This window comes from Orcinus orca, chromosome 13, assembly GCF_937001465.1.
Source record: "Orcinus orca chromosome 13, mOrcOrc1.1, whole genome shotgun sequence".
Classification (NCBI taxonomy): Eukaryota; Metazoa; Chordata; class Mammalia; order Artiodactyla; family Delphinidae; genus Orcinus; species Orcinus orca.
Window position 1 is genome coordinate 60,504,675 of NC_064571.1, and position 25,469 is coordinate 60,530,143.

At 38.1% G+C, this 25,469-nt stretch overlaps 1 protein-coding gene and 1 pseudogene across 3 annotated transcripts in view; one reads left to right on the plus strand and one right to left on the minus strand.

Moving 5' to 3' along the window:
* The first annotated feature begins 493 nt into the window (after positions 1-493).
* Positions 494-25,469, plus strand: part of SOS1 (SOS Ras/Rac guanine nucleotide exchange factor 1) — a 149,536-nt gene continuing 124,560 nt past the window's right edge. For 2 of the 3 annotated variants that reach the window (XM_004265031.4, XM_012531305.3), the window contains exon 1: positions 494-625. In XM_004265031.4, coding sequence (XP_004265079.1) covers positions 539-625 — 87 coding nt within the window. In that variant the 5' untranslated portion in view covers positions 494-538. The remainder of the gene's footprint in view (positions 626-25,469) is intronic. The other variant, XM_049696461.1, reaches the window with a different exon arrangement.
* LOC105748972 (ubiquitin-40S ribosomal protein S27a-like) lies at positions 21,032-21,777 on the minus strand (annotated as a pseudogene).

The window sequence follows — 25,469 nt, forward strand, 5'->3', positions numbered from 1 at the left end:
GATTCCCCAACAACGACCTCGGGCCTCTCCCCTCCCCCGGTACACCCCGCGCCCAGCTCCGCCCCACCCCGGGTCACTCGCGTTTCGGGGTCCCTGCCGAGCGGGCGCCGCGGCCGGAGTGTCGGTCCACACGCCCTCCCCCAGCCGCCGGCTCCGCCGCGGGGCCAGGCCGGGCCCGGGAGCGCAGCCCCGGCGGGAGGGCGGGCGGCGACCGCGGCGGAGGGCAACCCGGGGCGGCGCCAGCGGGCCGGGGAGGAGTGGGGGCCCGGCCCCGGGGCGGTGGTGCGGGATGCCACCGCCGCCGCCTCCGGGCTGCGTTCGCTCTTCGCGGCTGGTGTCCGTGTCGGGTGGGTGGCCGGGCGCGGGCTTCGCCACCCAGCTCCCTCTCCGGGGCTAGCCCGGCCGCTCGGCGCCCCGAGGGGGCCGGGCCGTCCGGTGGGGCCGCGGCCCTGTTCCGCGCTAAGAGCTCGCCCTCTCGCGGCTCCCCGGCCCGGCCGCCGCCGCCCCTCTCCCAACCCGGAGGCGCCCCGGGGGCACCATGCAGGCGCAGCAGCTGCCGTACGAGTTTTTCAGCGAGGAGAACGCGCCCAAGTGGCGGGGGCTGCTGGTGCCTGCGCTGAAAAAGGTGAGGAGCGCGCTTCCCGGCTGCAGCCCCTGCGAGGGCGCCGGGCCGGGGCTGGGGAAGGGCTGGGAGGCGGGGCGCGCGCGGAGTCGTCTTTCTTCCCGGTCTCACCGCCTCCCAGAAAGGACGGCGCACACCGAGAGGTTCCCTCACACCCGCTGGCTCTCCGTGTTGACATTAACCCGGTGTGGTGTGTGGGAAGGCCGCAGGGAGCCTGAGAGAGTTTGTCCGAAGAATCCAACCGCTGAGAGCTTATTGCCCCTGCCCCTGGTTCAGAGACGAGAGTTGGAGGAGCCTCCGTTTTCAGTGGAGGTCAAAGCAGGCCACTTTTCCGCCTTCTCGGTCCTCTCCCCGAGCTGCTGTCAGCCTCCGGTTTTAGGTGTCCAGTCTGCTCGTCTAAGTGGGCTCCAGAATGCTCTGGCCATAATGCTTGCTCTAAGTAATTGCAGAGCTCGCCTGCCAGCAGGAACAGGGCCTGCTTTGCTCGCCCTCTGTAATCACTCTTCATTCCCCTGAATTCCCCGACTCCTCCGATTCACAGGGGCGGGTGCACATGCCACTGGCCTTCCTTCCTTCCTTCCTTGCTTTCCTTCCTTCCCTTCCCTTTCTCTCTTTCTTTCTCTCTCTTTTTCTCTCCCTCCCCGCCCCCCACGTCTCTCTTTCTCTCTCAAAATCTTGGTACTGTCATTCGGTTTGTTGATTAGAAATTTTAACATTTCTGTGTTTCTTCGAGTTTGCCACATTGTTATCTAAACTTATATACCCCGTGATCTGTACTTTTACACGTTTTAGTATAATTAGGAAGTGTAGTTACATTTTCAGAGCTTCTGAAGCAACGTTGTGACTTAATAATACACTAAAACATCAGCAACTGATCTCTGAATGAATATTAAAAACTATCAGATTATTTTGTTTTCCTTTTACCTCTTATAAATATAGGGATAGCTTTACTCTTTTAATAGTGTTTCTAAAGCCCCATTTCTTGTTGCTCGAAGAATGTTTCATGTTATCTGATTTTAAAATATTTTTATTCCTCACTGAGAGTTGAGATTATAGTGTACCTTTTCTTTTAAACATTTATACTTTAAAAAAACTGTGTTTTAAGAGGTATCTGATATTTCTCAAAGGCCAGCAGCTTTTACTTTCCCTTTTGCGATGTTCTCCCTCTCCCCCTCTTGGTAGCTCACAATGGAACCTATTTGGTTTGTTAGTAGAAATTGCTCATATATTTCAAATATAAGTTACTGACTTTTTTGCTCAGGTATCTGACTAGTCACAGATATCTCTGTGATAATTGTTTTCTAAGAAAACCAAATCTTTGCCATATGCCTTACCTGGTTTATTCATTAGAAATCCTGTCAGGCTCTCTGTTTACTTTTGCTTTACCTGCTAGCTTGCCATCTTAGGTTGTAATAGAAGGGGAGTAGGAAGTCTCAATGATGCTAGAGGCAGGTATCCTGACCAGGGTGGGGAAGAGACAAAAATTATTGACAATATATAAAAGAACTAATAAAGCACTATCAGTTTGGGGCTGTTTTGCTTGGAAGCAAGCAGTTCCTATCCCATGGGAGTCACCATGAAACCCTGTCAGTTGAGGCTCCTATGAGGTAGTGAAAAGAGCACTGGAGGATTTAGCAGACCAGGTCTAACTCTGCCACACTGGTGGCCCATGCTGAAATCTGTCCACAAAAGCATTTTTTTTGGCTGGCATAGTGTTGTTTTATTTTTAATGTAATCAGATGCCAGTATTTTCAAATGGGAGATATTACATAAAATCTGAATTTTGAGCTTTTCTTGGAGAATAGGAAGATCTCTCCACATTGGGCCAGCATTCAAGCAAGGCAGTAAGCTGCTGGAGCTGAGTAAATGGCTGCCTTCTTTAGACAAGGCATCTGTCTAAGATTTTCCACAGTCCCCACCAGTCCTCTTTGCTTATTTATATAAACCCGGTTTGACTTTAAGCAGAGATACCCTTGCTTGACAGTAGAAGTGATGGGAGAAGGTGGAAGTGTACACAGTCTCGCTGATGTGTGAGATTCTCCCAATTCGTATATAAAATACGCACTAAAGATGATTTTAAGCCACCAAAGCTCAAAACCTGCATTTTCATCTGCTTGTTAGACATTTCCTGTGGATATCTACATATCTTCTTTTCGACTTATTGTAGTTTGCAGATGCATCAGCTTGTGTTATCTAACCTGAGGCTCTTTGAACATCCAGGTTTTCTTCACCTGCACGGCCTTTTGCCTGGCCTAACACCACTCATCTTCTGGACTCTCTAGACCTCAGATCTTTTCTCAGATCCTCAGGCCTGAGTTGGATAGTCTTTCTTTCAATCTAAATATTCTTTTAGCACCCTAGCCTAGCACTTAACAATGAATTTTAAGTTCCTATTTTTTTCCTGTTTACGTTCCCCACCCCAACCAGATTGGATGGTCTTTGGGAACAGGGACGATATTTTACCCTCGTTTTATCCTCCATGTATACAGTGCCTGACGCCTGGTTGGCACTTAAATTTGAATGAAAGGGTAGGGAAAACCCAAACAAAACGATCAGCTCCCTCCCTTTCACCTATTAAAAAAGAATTCTTCTTGATCTATTAGCTGTATTATTTTATTTGACTGGTTAAAAACTTTGGAGTCATCTCTGATGACTTAGTACTGCCCACACCCAGTCAGAGCCTGTAGCTTCATTCCCCTTGACATGTTCTTTTAATCTATTCCCCCTACTCCCACTGCTCTTGAGTCCCCTTTCCCAGACTACTGCTGTAGCCTCTTTACTGAGTTCACTGCCTCTCACCTCTCCTTTATCTATTTTTCAAATTTCAGAAGTTATGGGACACTTCTGAATGTGTCACACTCTTGTTCAGAACCGTTGATGTCTTTTGAGGGCATAGAATGAAGTGTGTATTCTTTGGAATAAACTTGATAGTGATCTGTGGTCTGGCTTCATCCTGCTTTTCTGGATGGATTGCTTACCATAGTCTTTCATATACTTTATGCTTCAGCCAGACTGGACTACTACTTTTCCTGAAAATCCCCAGAAGGTCTCAATATATCTGTTAGTCTAAGTCCTACCTTATCTATTGCATAAGCATATTGTGCCTACTGCAGACCAAGTATTGCTCTCAGCACTAAGGATTAAAAGGTAATTGACATCATCCAGAAATGACTAAGTTCGAATATGATGGGAAGTGGCAGAAGATGAGTTTGGAGAGGAAACTGATTTATAGAGAACTTTTTGTATGTTAAACTAAGGAGTATGAATTTTATCTTGAGGGGATAGATGGCATTGAGGAATTTTAAATAGGGGAGTAACATAAAATTTCAATTTTAGAAAATCCACTTTGGCCATAGAATAGAAAATGGATTGGAGAATAATGAGACCCAAGGTAAGGAGAAAAGTTAGAAGAAGGCTAGGGTTAATAGTCCAGCCAAGAGATGATATGCATTTGAATTAGGATGGAAGTGTGGAGATGGATTTTACTTGAGAGATGTTTAAAATGCAGAATTGACAGGATCTAGTAACTCACTGATTGATTGGGGGAAATGGTAAGAGTAGGAGGATTCTTAAGTTTCTGGTTTGAGTGCCTTTAGTCAGGATAGAGAATGTAGGAGGAGAACCTGCTGGGGTGGAAAGAGTGGCATTATAAGATGAGTTTTGAACTTGTTGATTTAAAAGTCATTTTGGGTTATCCAGGTGGACTTGTCAAACTGGTAACTGGTTGTTGGTATCTGGTGAAACAGATTTGGGACTTCCAGGTGTGTGAGTAGAGCCATGAGAATAGACAAAGCTTATATCCTATGAAAGACTTACACATGAATGTTCATGGCAGTTCTGTTCAGCAGAAAATTGGAAACAACCCAAATGTCAATCAGCAGGTGAATTAATAAACAAATTGTGATATAGTCATACATTGGAATACTTCTCAGCAGTAAAAAGGAATGAACTATTGATATACAAGACAACGTTGCTTAATCTCAAAATAAGCTGAATGAAAGAAGCCGAAGAAACTGCCCCCTGCCCCCTCAAAAAACACCACAGTATATACTATAAATTTCTAGAAAATGCATCCACAGTGACAAAAAGCAAGTCAGTAGTTATTTTGGGGGGCAGGCTTTTATGTTCATTTGTCTTGATTGTACCAGTAGTTTCAGGAGAGTATACATATATTAAAATTTAACGGATTATACAGCTCAGATATGTGCAATTTATTGTATGTTAATTGTACCTCAAAGAAGGTGTTAAAGTAGGTGAGGCCACCCATTGAAAATGATTAGAGATAAGAATGAAATAAGGCTGGCATCAGAACTGGGGAAATAGAATGGACAATAGGGTGTAGGGGAAGAGCAGAGGGAAAGGCATGAGTAAAGGAGATTAAGAAGGAAAGAGTCAGGTAGAAAGAATGGGACCCTAGTGTCTGAGAAGCTGAGAATGGAAGGAGTTTCAAGAAAAGTGTCATTAACTGTATCAGGCTATAGAAAAGTCAAATAAGGGGCCTGAAAAGTGTTAGTTAGATTTGACAGCTTAGGGGTCACTTATGTCCAAGCAGTTTCGGTGTGAGAATAGAAGATGGAAGAGCATAGAAAAAGAATAGCAAGAACAGATGAGTTTCTTCAGATTTTTTTTTCCCCCTAGAAGCTTGGAAATGAAGGGAAAAGAGATACTTCTGTGACAAGAAGGGAGTTCAAGTTGGGGAAGACACTTGTTTTTTATTTGAAGGTGATGGAAACTTGTTTATGTTAGGAGGCTTTGGGGAAGGAGCTGATAGAGAATGCTAGTGAAGATACTGAACAAGATGAGCTCAGGAACACAGCAGTGGGATTTGCCTTGAATTATTTGCCAGGTACTATTTTAAGTGCCTTGCATGTGTTCTCTTATTCTCACAGTATACTGTTATTGTCTCTATTTTATAAGAGAGAAAACTGAGGTTTGGAAAGTATAACTTGGTTACAGAGTCTGCATTTTTAAGCAGTACTGATGATGATCCGCTACCTCTGGCAGGAGTGATGACATCCTTTCTTCTGAGGTGGGAGGAGGTGAGATAAAATGGGTTTGTAGGTTGGGGAGCAGGTAGTTCATGCTCGGTAGCCACTATGTTCATGATGGAATGAAAGACAAGATCCTTTACATAGAGTGAGGAAAGAGAAATGAGTAAGGAGTTTAAGAAGCATAATCCAGTTTTGGAATTGCTGCTGTGGAGTCTGGAGAAGGAGCCAACCAGTGAATTAGAAAGGAATTGCTCAGCAGTGCTGAGTGTGGAAGTTATAAATTTGGAGTAGCATTCATTGGTCTAGTGGTTGTGAGATTTTCCTCGGGCAGCACTCATCAGTTTAGGTAAATGGGTAGAGAAGGGTAGTTGGTTGCAGGTGGCTGCAGTAGAGACGAAGAGAATAGAGATATTACAGATGATTGGAAGTGAAGCTATAAGAGACATAATGGAGGTGTAAATGAGAGCTCCATGGATTAGAAATCTCAATGAGTTAGAAAAGGGTAATGGGAGCAGGTAAGGAATTATTTTACAGTTTACACCTGGATTTTATAATTTACATTTTACTGTTTGCTTTATCACATGCCTATCCATCTCTCTATTCATCCACCAATACAACTTACGTTTTGATGGATTTCAAAGTAAGTTGTGGACATCGGTACACTTTACCCCTAAATACTTCAGCATGTATGTCATTAACTTAGAGTTCAGTATTTGTTTGCAGTTCTTTTTGTTTTTTAGGTAAAATTTACATATAATGGAATACACAAATGTTAATTGTACCATTTAATGAATTTTGGCAAATCAGTACAACCTAAGCCTCTACCAAGATATCGAACATTACCATCACTCCTGAAATTTCCCTCATGTGCCTTCTCAGTCAGTTCCTGCTCCCAACCTCCAGAAGCAACTGCTCTTCTGATCTTCTATCATCCTACCATAGGTTAATATTATCTGTTCTAGGATATCATATAAATAGAATCGTACAGTATATATTTTTGGAAAGGCTTTTGAGATTGTGTTTATGAAGAATTCATTCCTTTTTTCTCTCATATGAACATGTCAAAAGTTTATCAAGTGGATGTATATCAGGGACGTTTCCAGTTTGGGGCCATTATGAATAAAGCTGCCATGAATGTTCTTATACAGGTTGTGTTGTAGAAATGTTTTCATTTCTCTAGGGTAAATATCAGGAGAAATGGCTCATAGAGTAAGTGTCCGCTAGTTTTATAAGAAACTCCCAGACCTTTTCTCAAAGTGGTTATACCATTTTATGTTCCCACCAACAATGTATGAGAGTTCCAGTTGCTCTACATCCTTGCCAGTACTCAGTGTTATTAGTCTTTTTTTTTTTATTTTTTTTTATTTTTTTAGTCTTTAATTGTAGTCGTTGTGGTGGGTGTGTAGTGGTATCTCATTGTGGGTTTTTTTTTTTTTTGCGGTACGCGGGCCTCTCACTGTTGTGGCCTCTCCCGTTGCGGAGCACAGGCTCCAGACGCGCAGGCTCAGTAGTTGTGGCTCATGGGCCTAGCCGCTCCGCGGCATGTGGGATCTTCCTGGACCGGGGCACGAACCCGTGTCCCCTGCATCAGCAGGCAGATTCTCAACCACTGCGCCACCAGGGAAGTCCTCATTGTGGTTTTAATTTGCTATATCCTGATGACTAATGATATTGAGCACTCTTTCTTGTTCTTGTAGGTTATTTGTATATCTTCTTTTGGGCAGTGTCTGTGTAAATCTGCTGCCCATTTAAAAAATTGAGCTGTTTTTCTTTACAGTATTGAGTTGTGGGAGTTCTTTGTATATCCTGGTTAACTGTCCTTTATCAGATATATGTTTCATGAATATTTTCTTCTAGCCCGTGGCTTGTCTATTCATTTTCCTAATGGTGTTTTTTGATGAACCCGAGTTTTTAATATTGATGGAGTCAAATTTATCAGGTTTTTTTTCTTTTAAGGTTATTGTGCCCTGTCCCAGAACCCCTTGCCTGCCACCAAGTCATGAAGACATGGTCCTAATGCTATTTTCTAAAAGCTTTATAGTTTTAGCTTTTACATAATCTGTGGTCCATTTCAAATTAATTGTGTATGATACGAGGTAAGAATTGAGATTCATTTTTTTTATGCTTGTATCTAGTTATTTTAGAACTATTTGTCAAAGGGACTTTCCTTTCCCTGTTGGATTCTGTTGTTGTTTTTGTGAAAATTAATGAATATATATTATATATTAATGTAAATGTATATTTAAATATGTAATATATATAAAATATATATATATTTTTAGACTCTCCATTCTGTTCCATTGATGTTTTGTTTATCTTTACCCGAATACCACACTATTGATTACTGTAGATTTATGGTAAGTCTTAAAGTTAGGTAGTGTAAGTCCTCCTTCTTTTAAAATATTATTTTATTGTTTCTAGGTTTTGCATTTCAATATAAATTTTGAACCATTCTGTCAATTTCTGCCAAAAAATCTTGGTGAGATTTTAATTGTAATTGCATTGAATCTGTAGATAACTAGGGAGGATTGACATCTTAACAATAGCAAATCTTTGGATTCATGAATGTAGTATAGGTCTCCATTTATTTAGACTTTTAAATTTCTCTCAGAAACACTTTAAGTGTAGAAGTCTTACATGTCTTTGGTTATGTTTAATCTGAAATATTTTGCTTTTTGATGCTATTGTAAATTGTTTCAAAATTTTATTTTCCAGTTGTTTGCTACAAGTATATAAACAATAGGTGAAAATTTGGAGAGCAATAAAGAGAAGTTGCAGGGTAACACATGTGCCCAGGCCTAGAGAGAATTTAGTCCAAATGGGAGATGAAGGAGAGAGACTTCTAAGGGGAAAGAGAGAGGGAATTGCAGAAATTTTATATTGCTAACATTTGGAAGTCCTTAAATATGCATCGAGTCCTTCAGTATGCCGAAAATGCATGAAAAAGAAAGGCATTATGAAACTCAAAAAAGTTGTTTAATAAAGATGATATATCTGAATAAAAAACAAAAGCATGTAGCTGACTTTTGTATATTGATTTGTATCCTTTGACCTTGCTCGTAGTTGTTTTGTAGACTTTATAGAATTTTCTACATAATTATGTCATATGCAAATAGAGTCTTATATTTATTTCTTTTTCTTATTTTACTGACTAGGACTTCCATTACAGTGTTGAATCAAAGTAGGGAGAGTGCTCATCCTGCCTTGTTCTCATTCTTAAGGGAAAAGCATGTCTTATTTCACCATTAAGGATGATGTTAGTTTTCATTGATGCTCTTTATCAGATTGAGGATTTCCCCTTCCACTTGTAGTTTTCTGAGAGTTTTGGGGTTTTCTAAAATCACAAATGGATACTGAAGTTTGTCAAATGATTTTTCTGTGTCTCTTAAAATAATCATAAGGTTTTTCTCCTTTATTCTGTCAGTATTATGGTAAATCACCTTAATTGATTTTGAATGTTAACCTACATTTCCTGGATAAGCCATAGCAGATAGTATTTTATTGATTTCCTGCTTTGTGTCAGTATTCTAGGCACTATGCTTGGTACTTTACATACTTATCTCTGTTCTACCCATTGACTTCTCAAGGTGGTGATTTTTACAGCTGAGTTTTACAGATGAGGAAATGGATCCTCAGGCAAATTGCTCAAGATCTTGTGACTAATGATTAGAATCAAGATTTGAACTTATGTCTGTTTAGCTTCAGAGACAACTCTTTCCACTGTACTGTGTTTCTTCCTTTGAGTAGGCAGTATAATACAGACAATGGTGTTCTAATTGTCCTGCACCTTAGGTTTTAGGGAAGCAGTGTCTTAGGAGGGAAGGAGGCTGAATGAAGAGGGTTTTGAAACTCCTTGAGTTAGGCTGAGAAGCTTAACTCTTCTACATATTGGGGCTCTGTGTAGAATTGCATTTGACAAAAGGATTCTGCTGTATAAAAAAGGAATAATTTTAAAGGTGGTAGTTAATGAAAAGACAGCATAGACCATAAAGGAAAGGGCTGAGAAGTAATGGTCTTGGGATGGCAATAGGAAGCTAGGAGACTATCCTTGTATGTTTATATTTGGGAGTGAAGGAAGTGACATTTTAGTGGAAGTGGGAGTTAGCCAGGTGAGGATGAGGAGGAAGTGTGTTCCAAGGGTTTGTGGTCCAAAGAGTCTTTGGAGTCCAAGAGGAGCTCAGCATCTTAGGAATTCTGAGTAGCTGGAGTCTGGAGCGTGGGGACAGGTCTTGTGAACCAAATTGTTTCATTTTATCTTGTGAGCAGTGAGGAACCACTGAAAGGTTTTAAGCAGGATATTGATAATAAGATATGAATTTTGAAGGATCACTGTCTGCTCTGTGGAGCCTGGATTAAATGGCAGCAGAACTGTAGGCAGGAAGGTAGGTTAGGGGACTTTTGTAGCAATTCATGGAAGGGATGATGGTGGTCTTGACTAGGGCAGTAGCTGTGGGGATAAAGAAAAGTGGACATATTTTATTTTTATTTATTTATTTTTGGCTGCATTGGGTCTTCTTGCTGCGCGTGGGCTTTCTCTAGTTGTGGTGAGCGGGGGCTACTCTTCGTTGCAGTGCACGGGCTTCTCATTGCGGTGGCTTCTCTTGTTGTGGAGCGCGGACTCTAGGCGCACGGGCTTCAGTAGTTGTGGCATGCGGGCTCAGTAGTTGTGGTTTGCGGGCTCTAGAGCGCAGGCTCAGTAGTTGTGGCTCACGGGCTTAGTTGCTCCGCGGACTGTGGGATCTTCCCCAACCGGGGCTCGAACCTGTGTCCCCTGCACTGGCAGGTGGATTCTTAGCCACTGCACCACCAGGGAAATAGTGGACACAGTTTAGATTTAGAGGTAGATTGGTAGTTGAATGACAGGGTAGTGAGAGGAGTCAAAGCTGATTCCCAGGATTCTGGCATAGGCCTCTAAGTGGTAATGGTGATGAAAGGGGGGATACTGGGAGAGGAACACCTTTGGAGGGGAACTAGGAAACCATCAGTACTCTGGGAATGAGAAGGTGTGAGGGAATTGTGATAGGAGGAATTTACACATTGTGGGTAGTCAAGCGTGCAAGCATGGAAGGGATCTTTGTTGGATTGTCCTTATTAATTACAGGCAGGTACAACCTGAAGGCCCTGATGATATCTTTCAATGTACATTTCAAATACCATCTCTACAAAGGCTTTCTACTACAATTCCATCCCCTAAATAGAATGAATCTCTTAATTTCTTTAGTACTTTATACTTCAATTTTAGTACTTAATGATAGTCTGCCCTTTAAAGTTTGTTTGTATCTGTGGCTTCTCTCCTCCACTATATTGGGAGCTATTTGAGAGCACGATAGGATCCTACTCACCTTTGTATTCCCTGTAATGCTTAGCATATTTCTCATGTATAGCAGGTGCTCAGTACATATGTTGAATTGTATGAAGTTCTGATCTTGTCCCCTCAAGAATATACTTACTAAGGAGTTAGCTGAGATCTTTACCAGTCAAAAGGCATTGGAATTGTCATGTTTGGTGTATCCTATTTTAGCAAATAGGGAAACAAATAATTCATTTGAAATGGCAAAATAGAAAAAAACAGTCTAATGCTGCAAGGGAGAAGCAGATGCCAAGATGGGATTAAGCATGCAAGAAATTTATTAGGAGAAGTACTTGTGAGAGAAAATGAGGACAGAGGCAAGGAGAGTTGTCAGACTGATGTAAGTCTGACTCCAAGCGAAGGAGAGAGGTAAGGAAGGAAGTCTGGGTGAAAGTGTCGTAGTTCTAAGGAAGTTCACCAAGACCTCAGAAGTCCTTGAGCCAAAGTTGCCTATCACAAAAATTCCTCATCTCCCAGGACTAGGGCTGCCTTAGTATGCCTATGGTGCTCTTTGCCTGGCAGCAGCCAGTTGAGAAGTGTGGCCTCCATGCACAGTGATGGATTTCAGAGTGCAGCAGCTGGGGCCCACAGTCAAGTATTTCCCCTGGAGTCAGAGATCTGAGAGGCTCATTCTCACAGCCAGCCAGGGTCATGTCTGTGGCTATAAATTGCCTGATTTGGGAGAATTTAATTACAGTATTCCCTCAGTTAAAGTGGTAATTTGTTCCCCCCAAACCCCTTATGCTTTAAGAAAAATATACCTTAGGATGAGTTCTAAAAGTCAAAACTTAATTGTCATTGATATTAATAGTACACAGTTTGCTTTAGTAGTTATCAAATAAAGTTTGCATTTCATATTCAAGTTTATTTCATAATTAAACCTTTAATGTACCAAACCACAAACAAAGCAGTAAAGATGAAAGAAAACAATGCAAACGATACCTGTATTATTACTGTATGAACTAGTGAGCCAGGAGCACTTCAGGCACTTCAGCAGTACCTTGAGTAGTCCAGCCGTCCAGTTATGAAGATGAGTGCTTGTTGACTTTCCTTTCTACACTGAGCTGCCTCCGGCAGACAAACACAAATCAGTAAAAGAAATTACTCATAAAGTCAGATTCTGGAAATCTCCCATTGGAGTTGGGGAAGGGAGCATACACTGGAGAAAAGAGGTAATTTAAAGTTTTAGTTTTATGGACCCTGAATTACTCAATTATTTTTAAAGTAGGTATTTTAAAATTGTAATGGGAAGATGATTTTGAAAAGAGTTTTCAAAATTTTCCTGCTGATTTTGACTGGTTTGGTTTTATTCACCAAATTTGTTGAGTATTTATTGTATGGCAAACATTACGGACAATTAAAAAATGAAACATAATTGTTGCTTTTATGAAACTTGTATATGGTGGTAAAAAGAAAATCTGTAATCTTCCCATATGTGTTAAAACACTCCAGTCCTAGTGTACAGAAAGTTTGGTTCAGGGTTAAAAATAAAAATTTAAAAAATAGATAAAAAATAAATAAGTCTTGGAATTAAAAAAAAGTTGAGTTTTAAATTAGAGACTTTTTGTAATAAGCTAACTTAAATTCCAGTTATTCTTTTATAATTCCTGAAACAAACTTTTCCCTTTCTATATAGACAAGTCCCATTTTCTATTTTACTTACAATCTAAACCATTTGCAAGTAAATTGATTTCTGTGTATGGCTCAGTAGTTTGTAATGGAATGCACTTACTGATAATTGCATTCACAGCTGTTTTGTTTAAGGACTTTGATAGGATTCTGATTTCTGTCCATATGTTTAATAACTTTTTCTCTTATTTATTGTGGTAAAAAAATATATGTAAAAAAATTAATCATTTTAACCATTTCTAAGTGTAAATTCAGTGCCAAAAACTGCATGCATAAGGTTGTGCAACCATCACCACTATCTATTTCCAAAACTTTTCATCACCTCAAACAGAAACTCTGTACATATTAAGCAATAACTCCTAACTTCCCCCTCCCCCAGCCCCTGGTAACCTCTAATCTACTTTCTGATTTTATGAATTTGCCTATTCCAGATATTTCATGTAAGTGGAATCATACAATATTTGTCCTTTTGTGTATGATTTATTTTAGTTAGCATAATGTCTCATCCATATTGTATCAGAATTTAATTCCTTTTTAAGGCTGAATAATATTTCATTGCGTGTATATACCACATTTTGTTTATTCATTCCTCTGTTCATGGACACTTGGGTTGTTTCTACCTTTTGGCTATTGTGAGTAATGCTACAGTGAACATTGGTATACAAGTATTTGTTTGAGTTCCCGTTTTCAATTCTTTTGGGTATATACCTGGAAGTGGAATTGCTGGGTCACTTGGTAATGCTATGTTTAAGTTTTTGAGGCACTGTCATACTGCTTTCTACAGCAGTCACATGATTTTACATTCCTACCAGCAATGTACAAAGGTTCCAGTTTCTCCACGTCGTCACTTATATGTTATTTTCTGTTTTTTTTTTTTGTTTTTAATTGCCATCCTAGTTGATGTGAAATGATACCTCATTGTGTTTTGGTTTGTATTTCCCTAATGACTAATAATGTTGAGCATCTTTTCATGTTCTTAACGGCGGTTTGTATATCTTCCATGGAGAAATGTCTGTTCAAGTCCATTGCCTATTTTAAAAATTAGGTTGTTTGTGTTTTTGTTGTTAAGTGTTAGGGCATCGTTGTATATTCTTGATATTAGACCCTTATCCGCTATATGATTTGTAAATATTTTCTCCCATTAAAACACAACCAAAAAACTGTCTTTTCAGTTTCTTGATAATGTCCTTTGCACAAAAGTTTTAAATTTTGATGAAATTCAGTTTATCTATTTTTTTCTTTCATTGTTTGTGCTTTTGGTGTCATATCTGAGAATCCTTTGCAAAATCCAAGATCATGAAGATTTACCCCTAAGTTTTCTTCTAAGAAATTTATGTTTTAGCTCTTATATTTAGGTCATTGATCCTTTTGGGGTTAAATTTTGTATTTGGTGTGAGTTAGGTGGAACTCACACCAAATACATGTGGAAATCTGTGGAAAATTCATTTCCACAGATGTGGAAATGAATTCATCCTTTTGCATATAGAAATCTGGTTGTTCCAGCACCATTTGTGGAAGAGATTGATCTTTTCCCACTGAATAGACTTGGCATCATTGTCAAAAATCAATTGACCGTAGATGTATAGATTTATTTCTGGACTCTCTATTCTATTCCATTGGTCTATGAGTCTGTGTTTATGGCAGTACCACACTGTTTTGATTACTGTAGCATAGCATAGTAAGTTTTGAAATTAAGAAGTGGAGTCCTACAACTTCGTTTTTCTTTTTTATGATTGTTTTGGCTATTCAGCAATTCCGTATGAACTTGAGAATTGGCATTTCCATTTCTGCAAAAAAGGCTATTGGAGTTTGATAGAAGTTGCATTGAATCTGTCGATTATTTTGGTTAGTATTGGCATCTTAATATAAAGTCTTCCTACCCATGAACACAGGATGTCTCTCCATTTATTTAGGTCTTCTTTAATTTTCTTCAGCAATATATTGTAGTTTTCAGGGTAAAATACTTCCACCTCTTTGGGTAAATCCATTCCTAGGTATTTTATTCTTTTAGATGCTATTATTCTTTTAGTTGCTAAATGGAATTACAGTCCTAATTTCCTTTTCAGATTGTACCTTGTAGGTGTAAAACACAACAGCTTTTTGTGTGTTGATTTTTGTTCTGCAACTTTGCTAAATTAATTTACTAGCTCTGGTAACTTTCTTATGGATTCTTCAGGACTTTTCTACATATAGGATGATGTCATCTGCAAATAAAAATAGTTTTCTTCCTTTCCATTTGGATGCCTTTTATTTCTTTTTCTTGTTTGATTGCTCTGGCTAGAACATCTAGTACAGTTTTGAATAGCAGTGGTAAAGTGGGCATCCTAGTCTTATTCCTGATCTTGGGGTGAAAGCTTTCAGTTTAGCTGTGGGTTTTTCATAGATGCCCTTTGTCATGTTGAGGAAGTTCCCATCTATTTCTAGTTTTAGGAGTGTTTTTATCATGAAAGGATGTTGGGTTTTGTCAAATGCCTTTTCTGAGTTAATTGAGTGATCATGTGTGTTTTCCTTTATCCTATTAATGTCTATTATATTGATTTTTTTAAAAATGTTGAATTGCTTCTGCATTCTTGGGATAAATCCCAGTTGGTCAAGGTGCTGTTTTAATATGCTGTTGGATTCAATTTGCTAGTATTCTGTTAAGAATTTTTGCATCTATACTCATAAAGCATATCGGTCTGTAATTTTCTCATGATGTCTTTATCTGCCTTTGGTATTAAGGTAATGCTGGCTTCACAGAATGAGTTAAGAACTGTTCCTTCTTCTGTTTTTTTGGAATTCTTCACATGTTGGGTAAAATTCACCAGTGCTGCTGTCTGGTCCTGCATCTTTCCTTGTTGGAAGGTTTTGATTACTGAGTCAGGTTTTGATTACTGATTTCTTGTTATATGTCGAGATTTTAAATTTCTTCTTGAGTCAGTTTAGGTTAATTTGTGTGTTTCTAGGAATCTGTCCATTTATTCTATATTATCTAGTTTTTCAGTGTGTAATTGTTCATAGTATTTTCTTACAATCTGTTTTATTTCTGTGAGAGCAGTGGTAATAATGTCCCCACTTTCATTTCTGATTTTAGTTATTTTTGTCTTTTCTTTTTCTTAGATGGTCTATAAAAGGTTTGTCAATTTTGCTGGTTTTTTCCAAAGAAGCAGCTTTTGGTTTCATTGATTCTGTCTATTGTTTTTCTGTTCTCTGTTTCATTTATCTCTAATTTTTATTATTTCCTAGCTTTGAGTTTAATTTCTTTTCTAGTACCCCGACATTAAAAGTTAGGTTATTGATATCTTTTTTCTTTTTTAACGTAGACATTTATAGTCATAAATATCCATCCAAGTGCTGCTTTTGCTGTATCCTTTAAGTTTTGGTATGTTGTGTTTTCCCTAAGTATTTTCTAATTTCCCTTAGGATTTCTTCTTTGAACCTTTGGATGTTTAAGAATGTGTTGTTTAACTTCTACATATTTGTGAGTTTTCCAGTTTTCCCGCAGTTGTTGATTTCTATCTTTATTCTTAGTCAGAAGAGGTTCTGTCTGATTTCAGTCTTTTTAAATTTATTGAGTCTTTGTTTTGTGGCCTAACATATGGCTTATCCTGGAGAATGTTCCATACGTACCTGAGAAGAATGTGTATTCTACTGTTACTGGGTAAAGTGTTCTCTATATGTCTGTTAGGATTATAGTGTTCAAGTCCTCTACTTCCTTATTGACCTTCTATCTAGATGTTCTGTTATTGAAATTGGTGTATTGAACTAATATTTCTCCCTTCAATTTGGTCAGTGTTTACTTCATATCTTTTGGGGGTCTGTTGTTTGTGCGTATATATTTCTTTATTTGTTTTAAAAAAAATTTTTATTGAAGTATAGTTGATTTATAATGTGTTAGTTTCAGGTGTACAGCACAGTGGTTCAGTTGTGTGTGTGTGTGTGTGTGTGTATGTATTCTTTTTCAGATTCTTTTCCCTTATAGGTTGTTACAAGATATTGACTGTAGTTCTGGGTGCTATACAGTAGGTACTTGTTGGTTATCTATTTTATATATAGTGGTGTGTATATGTTAACATATATGTTTACAATTGTTTTATCTTCTTGATGAATTGACGCTTTTTTCAAAATAAAATGTCCTTCTTTGTCTCTTGTAACAGTTTTTGATCTAATGCCTATTTCATTTGATATTAGAGTAACCACACTAATACTCTTTTTTTTCTGTTTTCATGGAATGTCTTTTTCCATCCTTTCACTTTGAAACTATTTATACTTTTGTGTGTAAAGTGAGTCTCTATAGGCAGCATATAGTTGGATCATGTTTTTTAATCCATCCTGCCAATCTCTGGCTTTGATTGGAAAGTTTAACCCAATTAAATTTAAAGTTAATGGCTGATAAGGAAGGACCTCTGCCATCATTTTGCTTTTTTGTTGTGAAATTTTATACCTTTTTTGTGGCTCATTTCCTCCATTACATACTGCCTTCTTGTTTTTTTTTTCTAATTAGTTTATTGTAGTGAACCATTCTCATTTCCTTCTCATTTTCTTTTGTGTGTATTTTTTTAAAATATTTATTTATTTGGCCACTCTGAGTCGTAGTTACGGCATGTGGGATCTTTAGTTGTGGCATGTTGGTTCTTAGTTATGGCATGGGGGATCTAGTTCCCTGACCAGAGATAGAACCTGGCAGAGTCTTAACTACTGGACCACCAGGGACATCGCTTGTGTGTATTTTTTAGATATTTTCTTTGTGGTGAATTACATTTAATGTCCTAAATTTATAACAGTTTAGTTTGCATTGATGTGAACTTAACTTCAGTAACATACAGCTCAGTCTTACCCCGTTATGTTGCTGTCGTCACAAATTACATCTTTATACATTGTGTATCCAGTATCATGGACTCATAGTTATTTTTTATGCATTTGTCTTTGAAATCCTATAGGAAATACAGCAAAGTTAGAAACCAAATATACAGTAATACTCGTTTTTATATTTGCCAGTGTATTTACCTTTACTAGAGACCTTTATTTCATATGACTTTGAGTTGCTGTTTAGTGGCCTTTCATTTCAGCTTGAAGGACTATCTTTAGCACTTCTTGTAGGGCAGGTCTGATGGTAGTGAACACCCTCAGCTTTTGTTTATCTGGCAACATCTTAATTTGTACCTCATTTTTTTTTTTTTTGCGGTACGTGGGCCTCTCACCGCCATGGCCTCTCCCGTTGCGGAGCACAGGCTTCGGACGCGCAGGCTCAGCGGCCATGGCTCACGGGCCCAGCCCACCCCACAGCATGTGGGATCTTCCCAGACCGGGGTACAAATCCGTGTCCCCCGCATCAGCAGGCGGACTCTCAACCACTGCGCCACCAGGGAAGCCCTGTACCTCATTTTGAAGGACAGTTTTGCCAGATATAGAATTCTTGGTTGACATTTTTTTTCTTTCCACACTTAAATATGCCATCCTACTGTATTTGGGCCTCCACGGTTTCTGATAAGAAATAAGCTGCTGATCTTATTGAGGACCCCTCGTACGTGAAGAGTTGCTTCTCCTGCTGCTTTTAGGGTTTTGTCTTTGTTTTTGACAGTTGGATTATAATGTGCCTTGGTGTGTGTTTCTTGGAATTTATCCTACTTAGATTTTATTGAACTTTTTGAATTTGTAGATTAATGTATTTCATCAGATTTGGGGTGTTTTCAGCCATTATTTCCTCAAATGTTATTTCTGTCCCTTTCTCTCTTCTCCTTCTGGGACTCCCATAATGCATGTTCTGGTCAACTTGTTATCCCACAGGTCCCTTAGGTTTTGTTTACTTTTTTTTTTTTTATGATGATTTTTTTTTACTAAAAATGCAATAATAACAAAATGAAATGAAATAAACAAAAATACAACTAACCTCAAATAATCCTCTACTAATTATATAATCAAAAAGGATAGAGACCAAAATTCTAAGTGAGGCCATCAAGAAATTCATTATCTATGCCTATCTGATTATTTAAACCTATTGTCATTTTTCATTTAGCAAGCATCCATAGATCTCTGTACTATGTACCAAGTACTTTTTTAAATGTAAGAAATACAACAATGCATGCAATAAACAACTAGTCACCATATGCATCCTTTAGTTCAGTCCCACCAAAGAACTCTCTCCAATGAATATATCAAGGTTTTAGCAGTCAATATTGCATATATTCTAGTGTTTACTATTTTTTAAAAAAGCATTTTGAGCATATTTAAGTCAGTTGTCTGAAAGTTTTTGCCTAGGTAGTCTGATGTCTGGGCTTCCTTAGCCAGTTTCTCTCAGTTAATTTTGTTCCTTTGAACATGCCATACTTTCCTGTTTTTTTGTATGCTATGTGATTTTTTTTTCTGTTTTTAAAACTGGGCATTTGAATACTATAATATGGTAACTATTGAAATCAGATTCTTCCCTTTCGCCAGGGCTTGCTGTTTTATTGTTTGTTTTTATTTGGTTTTGTTTTTGATTGTTGAAGGTTATCAATATGTTTGTTTAATGACTTTCATAAGTGATTTTTTTTTCAAACACAGTATTCCTTGGTGTGTATAATCACTGAAGTCTCTGTTACTTAGCCTGTGTTTCCATAGTATTTTGACAGAGATTTCTTTGAGCTCCAGGAGCTAAAAAAAATCAACCAACCAAACAACAACAGAAACCTCTCCCAGTCTGTACAGATTGGCTCTGTGCTGGTGCACTCTTGTAACACCTTGTGAATTGCCAGTGGGACATAGCACTAATAATTAGAGTAAAATTCAGATCTATACCCTGATATTTGTCCATTGTGCTATGTAAGATAAAGTTTTCTGCTTTTCACAAGAAAATAATTTGTATTTGGTTTAAATTAGTTGTGTCCTAGTATTTGGTTTTTAAAATTCTTAGTTCTTGACTTAACAAGCAGAAGGTACTTTCAGAACCCTTGTTACTCTGTTCCACTGGAGAACCCAATTAAATTCAAGAAATATTTGAGGAGCTTCTGTATGCAAAATCTTGTGATTGGCTTCATAGGGTAGTAAAAGGATAACCAAGATTTTGCATCGAAGTATTTATAATATAGTGAATGATAAGATAGTTCCAAATATAGATATCATTTAAAGACCTAATATAGTATCTTCAAAAAAATAATGCAGCACAAATGTGTAAATCTTTTTAATCATTGGATAAATGGTTGAATTAACTATGTTCTAGATATATACGCATACATAACATAACTTTGAGGAGCTAAGGCTAGGGTAAGAAGTACTCCTGAATAGATATAGGCTACTTCATTATTTCTTAAACATCTTCGTTTTTTAAAGTAGTAGTCTGTGAAATTCTATCAATTGTACTTTCATTTAAATTAACAAATATACTTTTTTATAAAATCACAAATACAGTTGACCCTTGAACAACACAGGTTGAACTGTATGGGTACACTTATACATGGATATTTTTCAGTAGTAAATGCTACAGTACAACACTTGGTGGTTAGTTGAATCTGCAGATGCAGTGGAACCGTGGATATGGAAGGCCTGCTCTTAAGCTACATGTGGATTAAACCCCGAGTTGAATGGCCAACTGTACCTTTAGGAAAATTTAAGCTACATGTTGTTCACATTAGTTTATTTAGAGTGCCTTTCTCAATATCTGTAACTGAAATCACACCTGTTCATGAGAGATTGAGAGTCTTAGTGGGTGGAAAGGGAGACAGTGGGTTATTTAAGCACATTCAGTGTATTTTGGAGGGTGGCAAGGCTTTGGGCATTTAGGACAGCATTGGCAGGTGGATTCTTAACCACTGCACCACCAGGGAAGTCCCACTACAGTGTTCTTAATTGTGTTGCTACTTTACATTTTTACGCTTACATGTTTGCTATTGAACTCATCAACATTTAATAATTCATAGTAGCAAATTCTTGAAAATACAATTAATTTATAAACTCATCTTAGTCCTTGGTAATTTTTTCAAATGTTTTTCATATTTACATTTTTATATAGTTAATATACTTTTCAATGTTGAACATGACAAATATAAAAAGTATCCTATTTCATTTTTAAATTAAAAACTATAATGCTTTATAAAAGTTATTTTAACTTATAGAACACAATCACAAAATTCAAAGCTCAAAAGATTATACAGTGAAAATCTTCCATCTCACTCCTCTGCTCCACTGTTCTTGCATTCTACGCAGGGGCAACCAATTTACAAGTTTCTTGTGTAGAGATTTTTCCATGATAAGCTTGTGTATGTGTATATATGTGTGTGGTGTATGTGTGTGTGTGTTTTTGGTACACCTTTTTTTAGTACCTTTGTTTTTTCCCCCCTTTTCAGTATATTTTGGAGAGCATAGCAGTTAAGATTATCACCTTTATTCTTTTCTATGGCTACATACTATTATTTAGTTGTACTATAATTTAACTAGTCTCTTTTTTTTTAATTAGGTCATTGTCTTTTATTAACTAGTGTACAATTACTTGTCTTCTGGTTTGTTTAAACAATAGGTAAGACAACATTTGCCACAATACTGTGTGTCAAAGTGGTTCACCATAAAAACTCCAGCACCACGTTCATCTGAAGGGCACTCCCGATGAAGGTGACTGATTTTGCCATTCTCCTCCACCTTATAGTATTTTAGGACAGCCAGCTTAACCTTCTTTCTCTAATGCTTGTTCTTCTTGAGAGTGGTGTAAGACTTCTTCCTTTTCTTAGCACCACCATGAAGTCTCAACATTAAGATGAAGAGTGGACTCCTTTTGAATGTTGTAGTCAAAGTACGTCCATCTTCCACTTGCTTGCCAGCAAAGATCAGTCTTTGCTGGTCAGGAGGAATTCCTTCCTTATCCTGGATCTTGGCCTTTACATTTTCTGTTGTATCTGAGGGTTCAACTTCAAGAGTGATGGTCATCCCTGGAAGGTCTTCATGAAAATCTGCACCTTGGCGGCAGTTCTGCCGCAGATGGCAGATCCAAAAGCTAACTAGTCCCTTATTGAGAAACATTGAGGTCACTTTCTTTTTGTATTATAAACACTTGTAGCAAAAACTATATATATGTCCTATCACATATGAGTGAAATGTATCTTCATGTCTCTTGCCCATTTTCTAATTGTTTGCTCTTTTACTGTTGAGTTTTGAGAGGTCTTTATATATTTTGGATACTAATACTTTGTTGGGCCTGTGGCTTGGAAATGTTTTGTCCCACTACTTACCTTGTCTTTTTATCCACTTTCCAGGGGCTTTCTCAGAGCAAAAGATTTAAATTTTGGTGAAGTCCAATTTATCAGTATTTTACTTGTTAAAAAATATTTATTTATTTATTTATTTTGACTGCGCTGGGTCTTAGTTGTGGCACACGGGATCTTTGTTGCAGCATGCAGGACCATTTTAGTTGCAGCATGTGAGCTCCTTAGTTGTGGCATACGGACTCTTAGCTGCAGCATGCACGCGGGATCTAGTTCCCCAACCAGGGGTCAAACCCGGGCCGCCTGCATTGAGAGCGTGGAATCTTACCCACTAGACCACGAGGGAAGTCCCTATCAGTATTTTTCTTTTATGGGTTGGTGTCAAGTCTTAAGTACTCTTTGAATATCCATGGATCCTGAAATTTTTTTCGTGTATTTTTTCCTAAAAACTTTATAGTATTACATTTCACATTTAAGTCCATGATACATTTTGTGTTATTTTTGCATAAGGTATGAGACTTAAGTTGAAGTGCATTTTTTTGCCTATGGATGTCCATTTGCTCCAGCACCATTTGTTGGAAAGGCAGTCCCTCCTTCATTGAATTGCTTTTGTACTTTTGTCAAAAATTGGGCATATTTTTATGCGTCTATTTCTAGGTTCTCTCTTCTGTTCCATGTGTTTCTCTCTATCTGCCAATGCTACACAGTATTTTATTACTATAGCTGTAAAATAGGTCTTGAAATTGGGTAGGATGGTTCCTTTCATTTTATTCTTTTCCCAAATTAGAATTTTAGTAATTCTAGTTACTTTCCCTTTTCATATAAATTTTCAAATAATCTTGTCAATATGTACACAAAATCTTTCTTGGGATATTGGTAGGAGTTGTGTTAAACCCATGTATTAATATGAGGGAGTGGGAGAATTGACATCCTTACTATGTTGAGTCTCCCATTCCATGAACATTGAATGTCTCTTCATTTATATTTAGATTGGTTTCCTTCATCAATATTTTGCCATTTTTAGCATACAAATCTTGTGCTTGTTTTGTTAGATTTGTACTTAATATTTTGGGTTTGTGAGGGTTTTTTTATTATAATATTTTATTTTGTATGTCCATGTGTTCATTGCAAATAGAGTTGATATTTTTACATGTTTATCTTGTATCTTATGACCTTACTGAATTCACTTGTTTGTTCTAGGTTTTTATTTTTTTGCTTTTGTAGATTCTTTGCAGTTTCTACCCAATCATGTAGCTGACAAATAGGGATGGTTTTATTTTTTCAAATTTGTGTTTTTTATATCCTTTTCTTGTTTTATTGCACTGGCAAGAACTTTCAGCACTATGTTCAATGAGTATGTTGAGAGTGGACATTATGTCTTTTTCCCCAGTTTTAAGGGGAAAGTATTCAGTCTTTCACTCTTAAGTGTATGTTAAGTATACGTTTCTGTAGATGCTCTTTATCAAGTTGAAGAAATTCCCTCTTATTCCTCTTTCTCTGAGAGGTTTTTTTTCCTGCATGAATGGGTACTGAGTTTTGTCAAATACTCTTTTTTTATTTACCTCAATTGAGATGAATTATGTGGTTTTTTTCTTTAGCTTTCTAATGTGGTGGATTACATTGATTGGTTTTAGAATATTGGTCTAGACCTGCATCCCTGGAATAAACTCTGCTTGGTCATAGTGTATGATTCTTTTTGTATATTGCCAAATTTGATTTGCTAATATTTTGTTAAGGATCTGTAATTACGAAGGATGTTGGTCTGTAGTTTTCCTTTTTTGTTCTGTGTTTATCTGTTTTTTGTGTTTTTTTTAAATCAGGGTAATACTAGCTTAATAAAATGAATTTGAAAGTATTCCCTTCAATTCTGTTTTCTAGAAGAGATGGTGGAAAATTGGTGTTAATTCTTTAAAAGTTTGCTATAATTTTCAGTGAAACCATCTGAACCTGGAGAGGTTTTTGGATGTTTTGAAATTACCAATTCATTTTATTTATTTAATAGGTATAGGACTCTCCAAATTATTATTACTATTTTTGCGGTACACGGGGCTCTCACTGTTGTGGCCTCTCCCGTTGCGGAGCACAGGCTCCGGACGCGCAGGGTCAGCGGCCATGGCTCACGGGCCTAGCCACTCTGTGGCATGTGGGATCTTCCCGGACCAGGGCACGAACCCGTGTCCCCTGCATCGGCAGGCAGACTCTCAACCACTGCACCACCAGGGAAGCCCTATCCAAATTATTTACTTCATATTGGGTAAGTTGTGGTAGTTTTTTGTTTTGTTTCGTTTTGTGAGAAATTGGTTCATTTCTTCTAAATCATCATTATATGTTGGTGACGAGTTGTTAGGATTAGAAAGGCTCCCCTAGACATCCGAACAGTATAAGGATGAAACATTCTTCATGGCTTTATGATGAAAATTATAATCTTTTAGCTATTATAGCTCTCTGAAGAAAATGTTCAATCAAAAGATTAAATCATACAAAGCATTTAACATTTTTAAACAGTTGCCTAATAACAAACTTTTAAAAGAGATTATTCATAGCACTAAATTATGTTTGTCAAATATTTGAGTAGTGTTTCCTACTGTCCTTTTGTAGTTGCAGGGTGTGTAGAGATGTTCATGTTTCATTCCTGACTTATTCCTTATGTTGGTAATTTGTGTCTTCACTTTTTTTCCTTTGTCAGTCTTGCTAGATGTTTGTTGATTTTTTTTAAAATTAATTTTTATTGGAGTAGAGTTGCTTTACAATGTTGTGTTAGCTTCTGCTGTATAGCAAACTGAATCAGTTATACGTATACATATATCCACTCTTTTTTAGATTTCCTTCCCATTTAGGTCACCACAGATCATTGAGTGGAGTTCCCTGTGCTATGCGGTAGGTTCTCATTAGTTATCTATTTTATACATAGTAGTGTATATATGTCAGTCCCAATCTCCCAGTTCATCCCACCTCCCCCTTTCCCCCATGGTAACCGTTTGTTCTCTACATCTGTGACTCTATTTCTGCTTTGTAGATAAGTTCATCTGTACCACTTTTCTAGATTCCACATATAAGCAATTTTATACAATATTTGTTTTTCTCTTTCTGACTTACTTCACTTTGTATGACAATTTCTACGTCCATCCACATCTCTGCAAATGGCACTATTCTGTTCCTTTTTATGGCTGAGTAATATTCCATGGTATATATGAACCACATCTTCTTTATCCATTCTTCTATCAGTGGTCATTTAGGTTGCTTCTATGTTCTGGCTGTTATAACTAGTGCTGCAGTGAACATTGGGGTGCATGCATCCTTTTGGTTGGTTGTCAGTTTTTGATCTCTTAAAAGAACCAACCAGGGCTTCCCTGGTGGCGCAGTGGTTGCGAGTCCGCCTGCCGATGCAGGGGACGTGGGTTCGTGCCCCGGTCCAGGAAGATCCCACATGCCGCGGAGCGGCTGGGCCCGTGAGCCATGGCCGCTGAGCCTGCGCGTCCGGAGCCTGTGCTCCGCAGCGGGGGAGGCCACAACAGTGAGAGGCCCGCGTACAGCAAAAAAAAAAAAAAAAAAGAACCAACCGTTTCACTGATTTTTCTCTGTTTTCAGTTTTATTGATTTCTACTGTATCTTTATTATTTCCTTCCTTTCTCTTGCTTTGCTTCTAGTTTGCTCTTCTTTTTTTGAGATTCTTGAGGTGGAAACTTAGGTTATTGACTTGTGGCTTTTCCTTTTGATTTGAGGCTTTT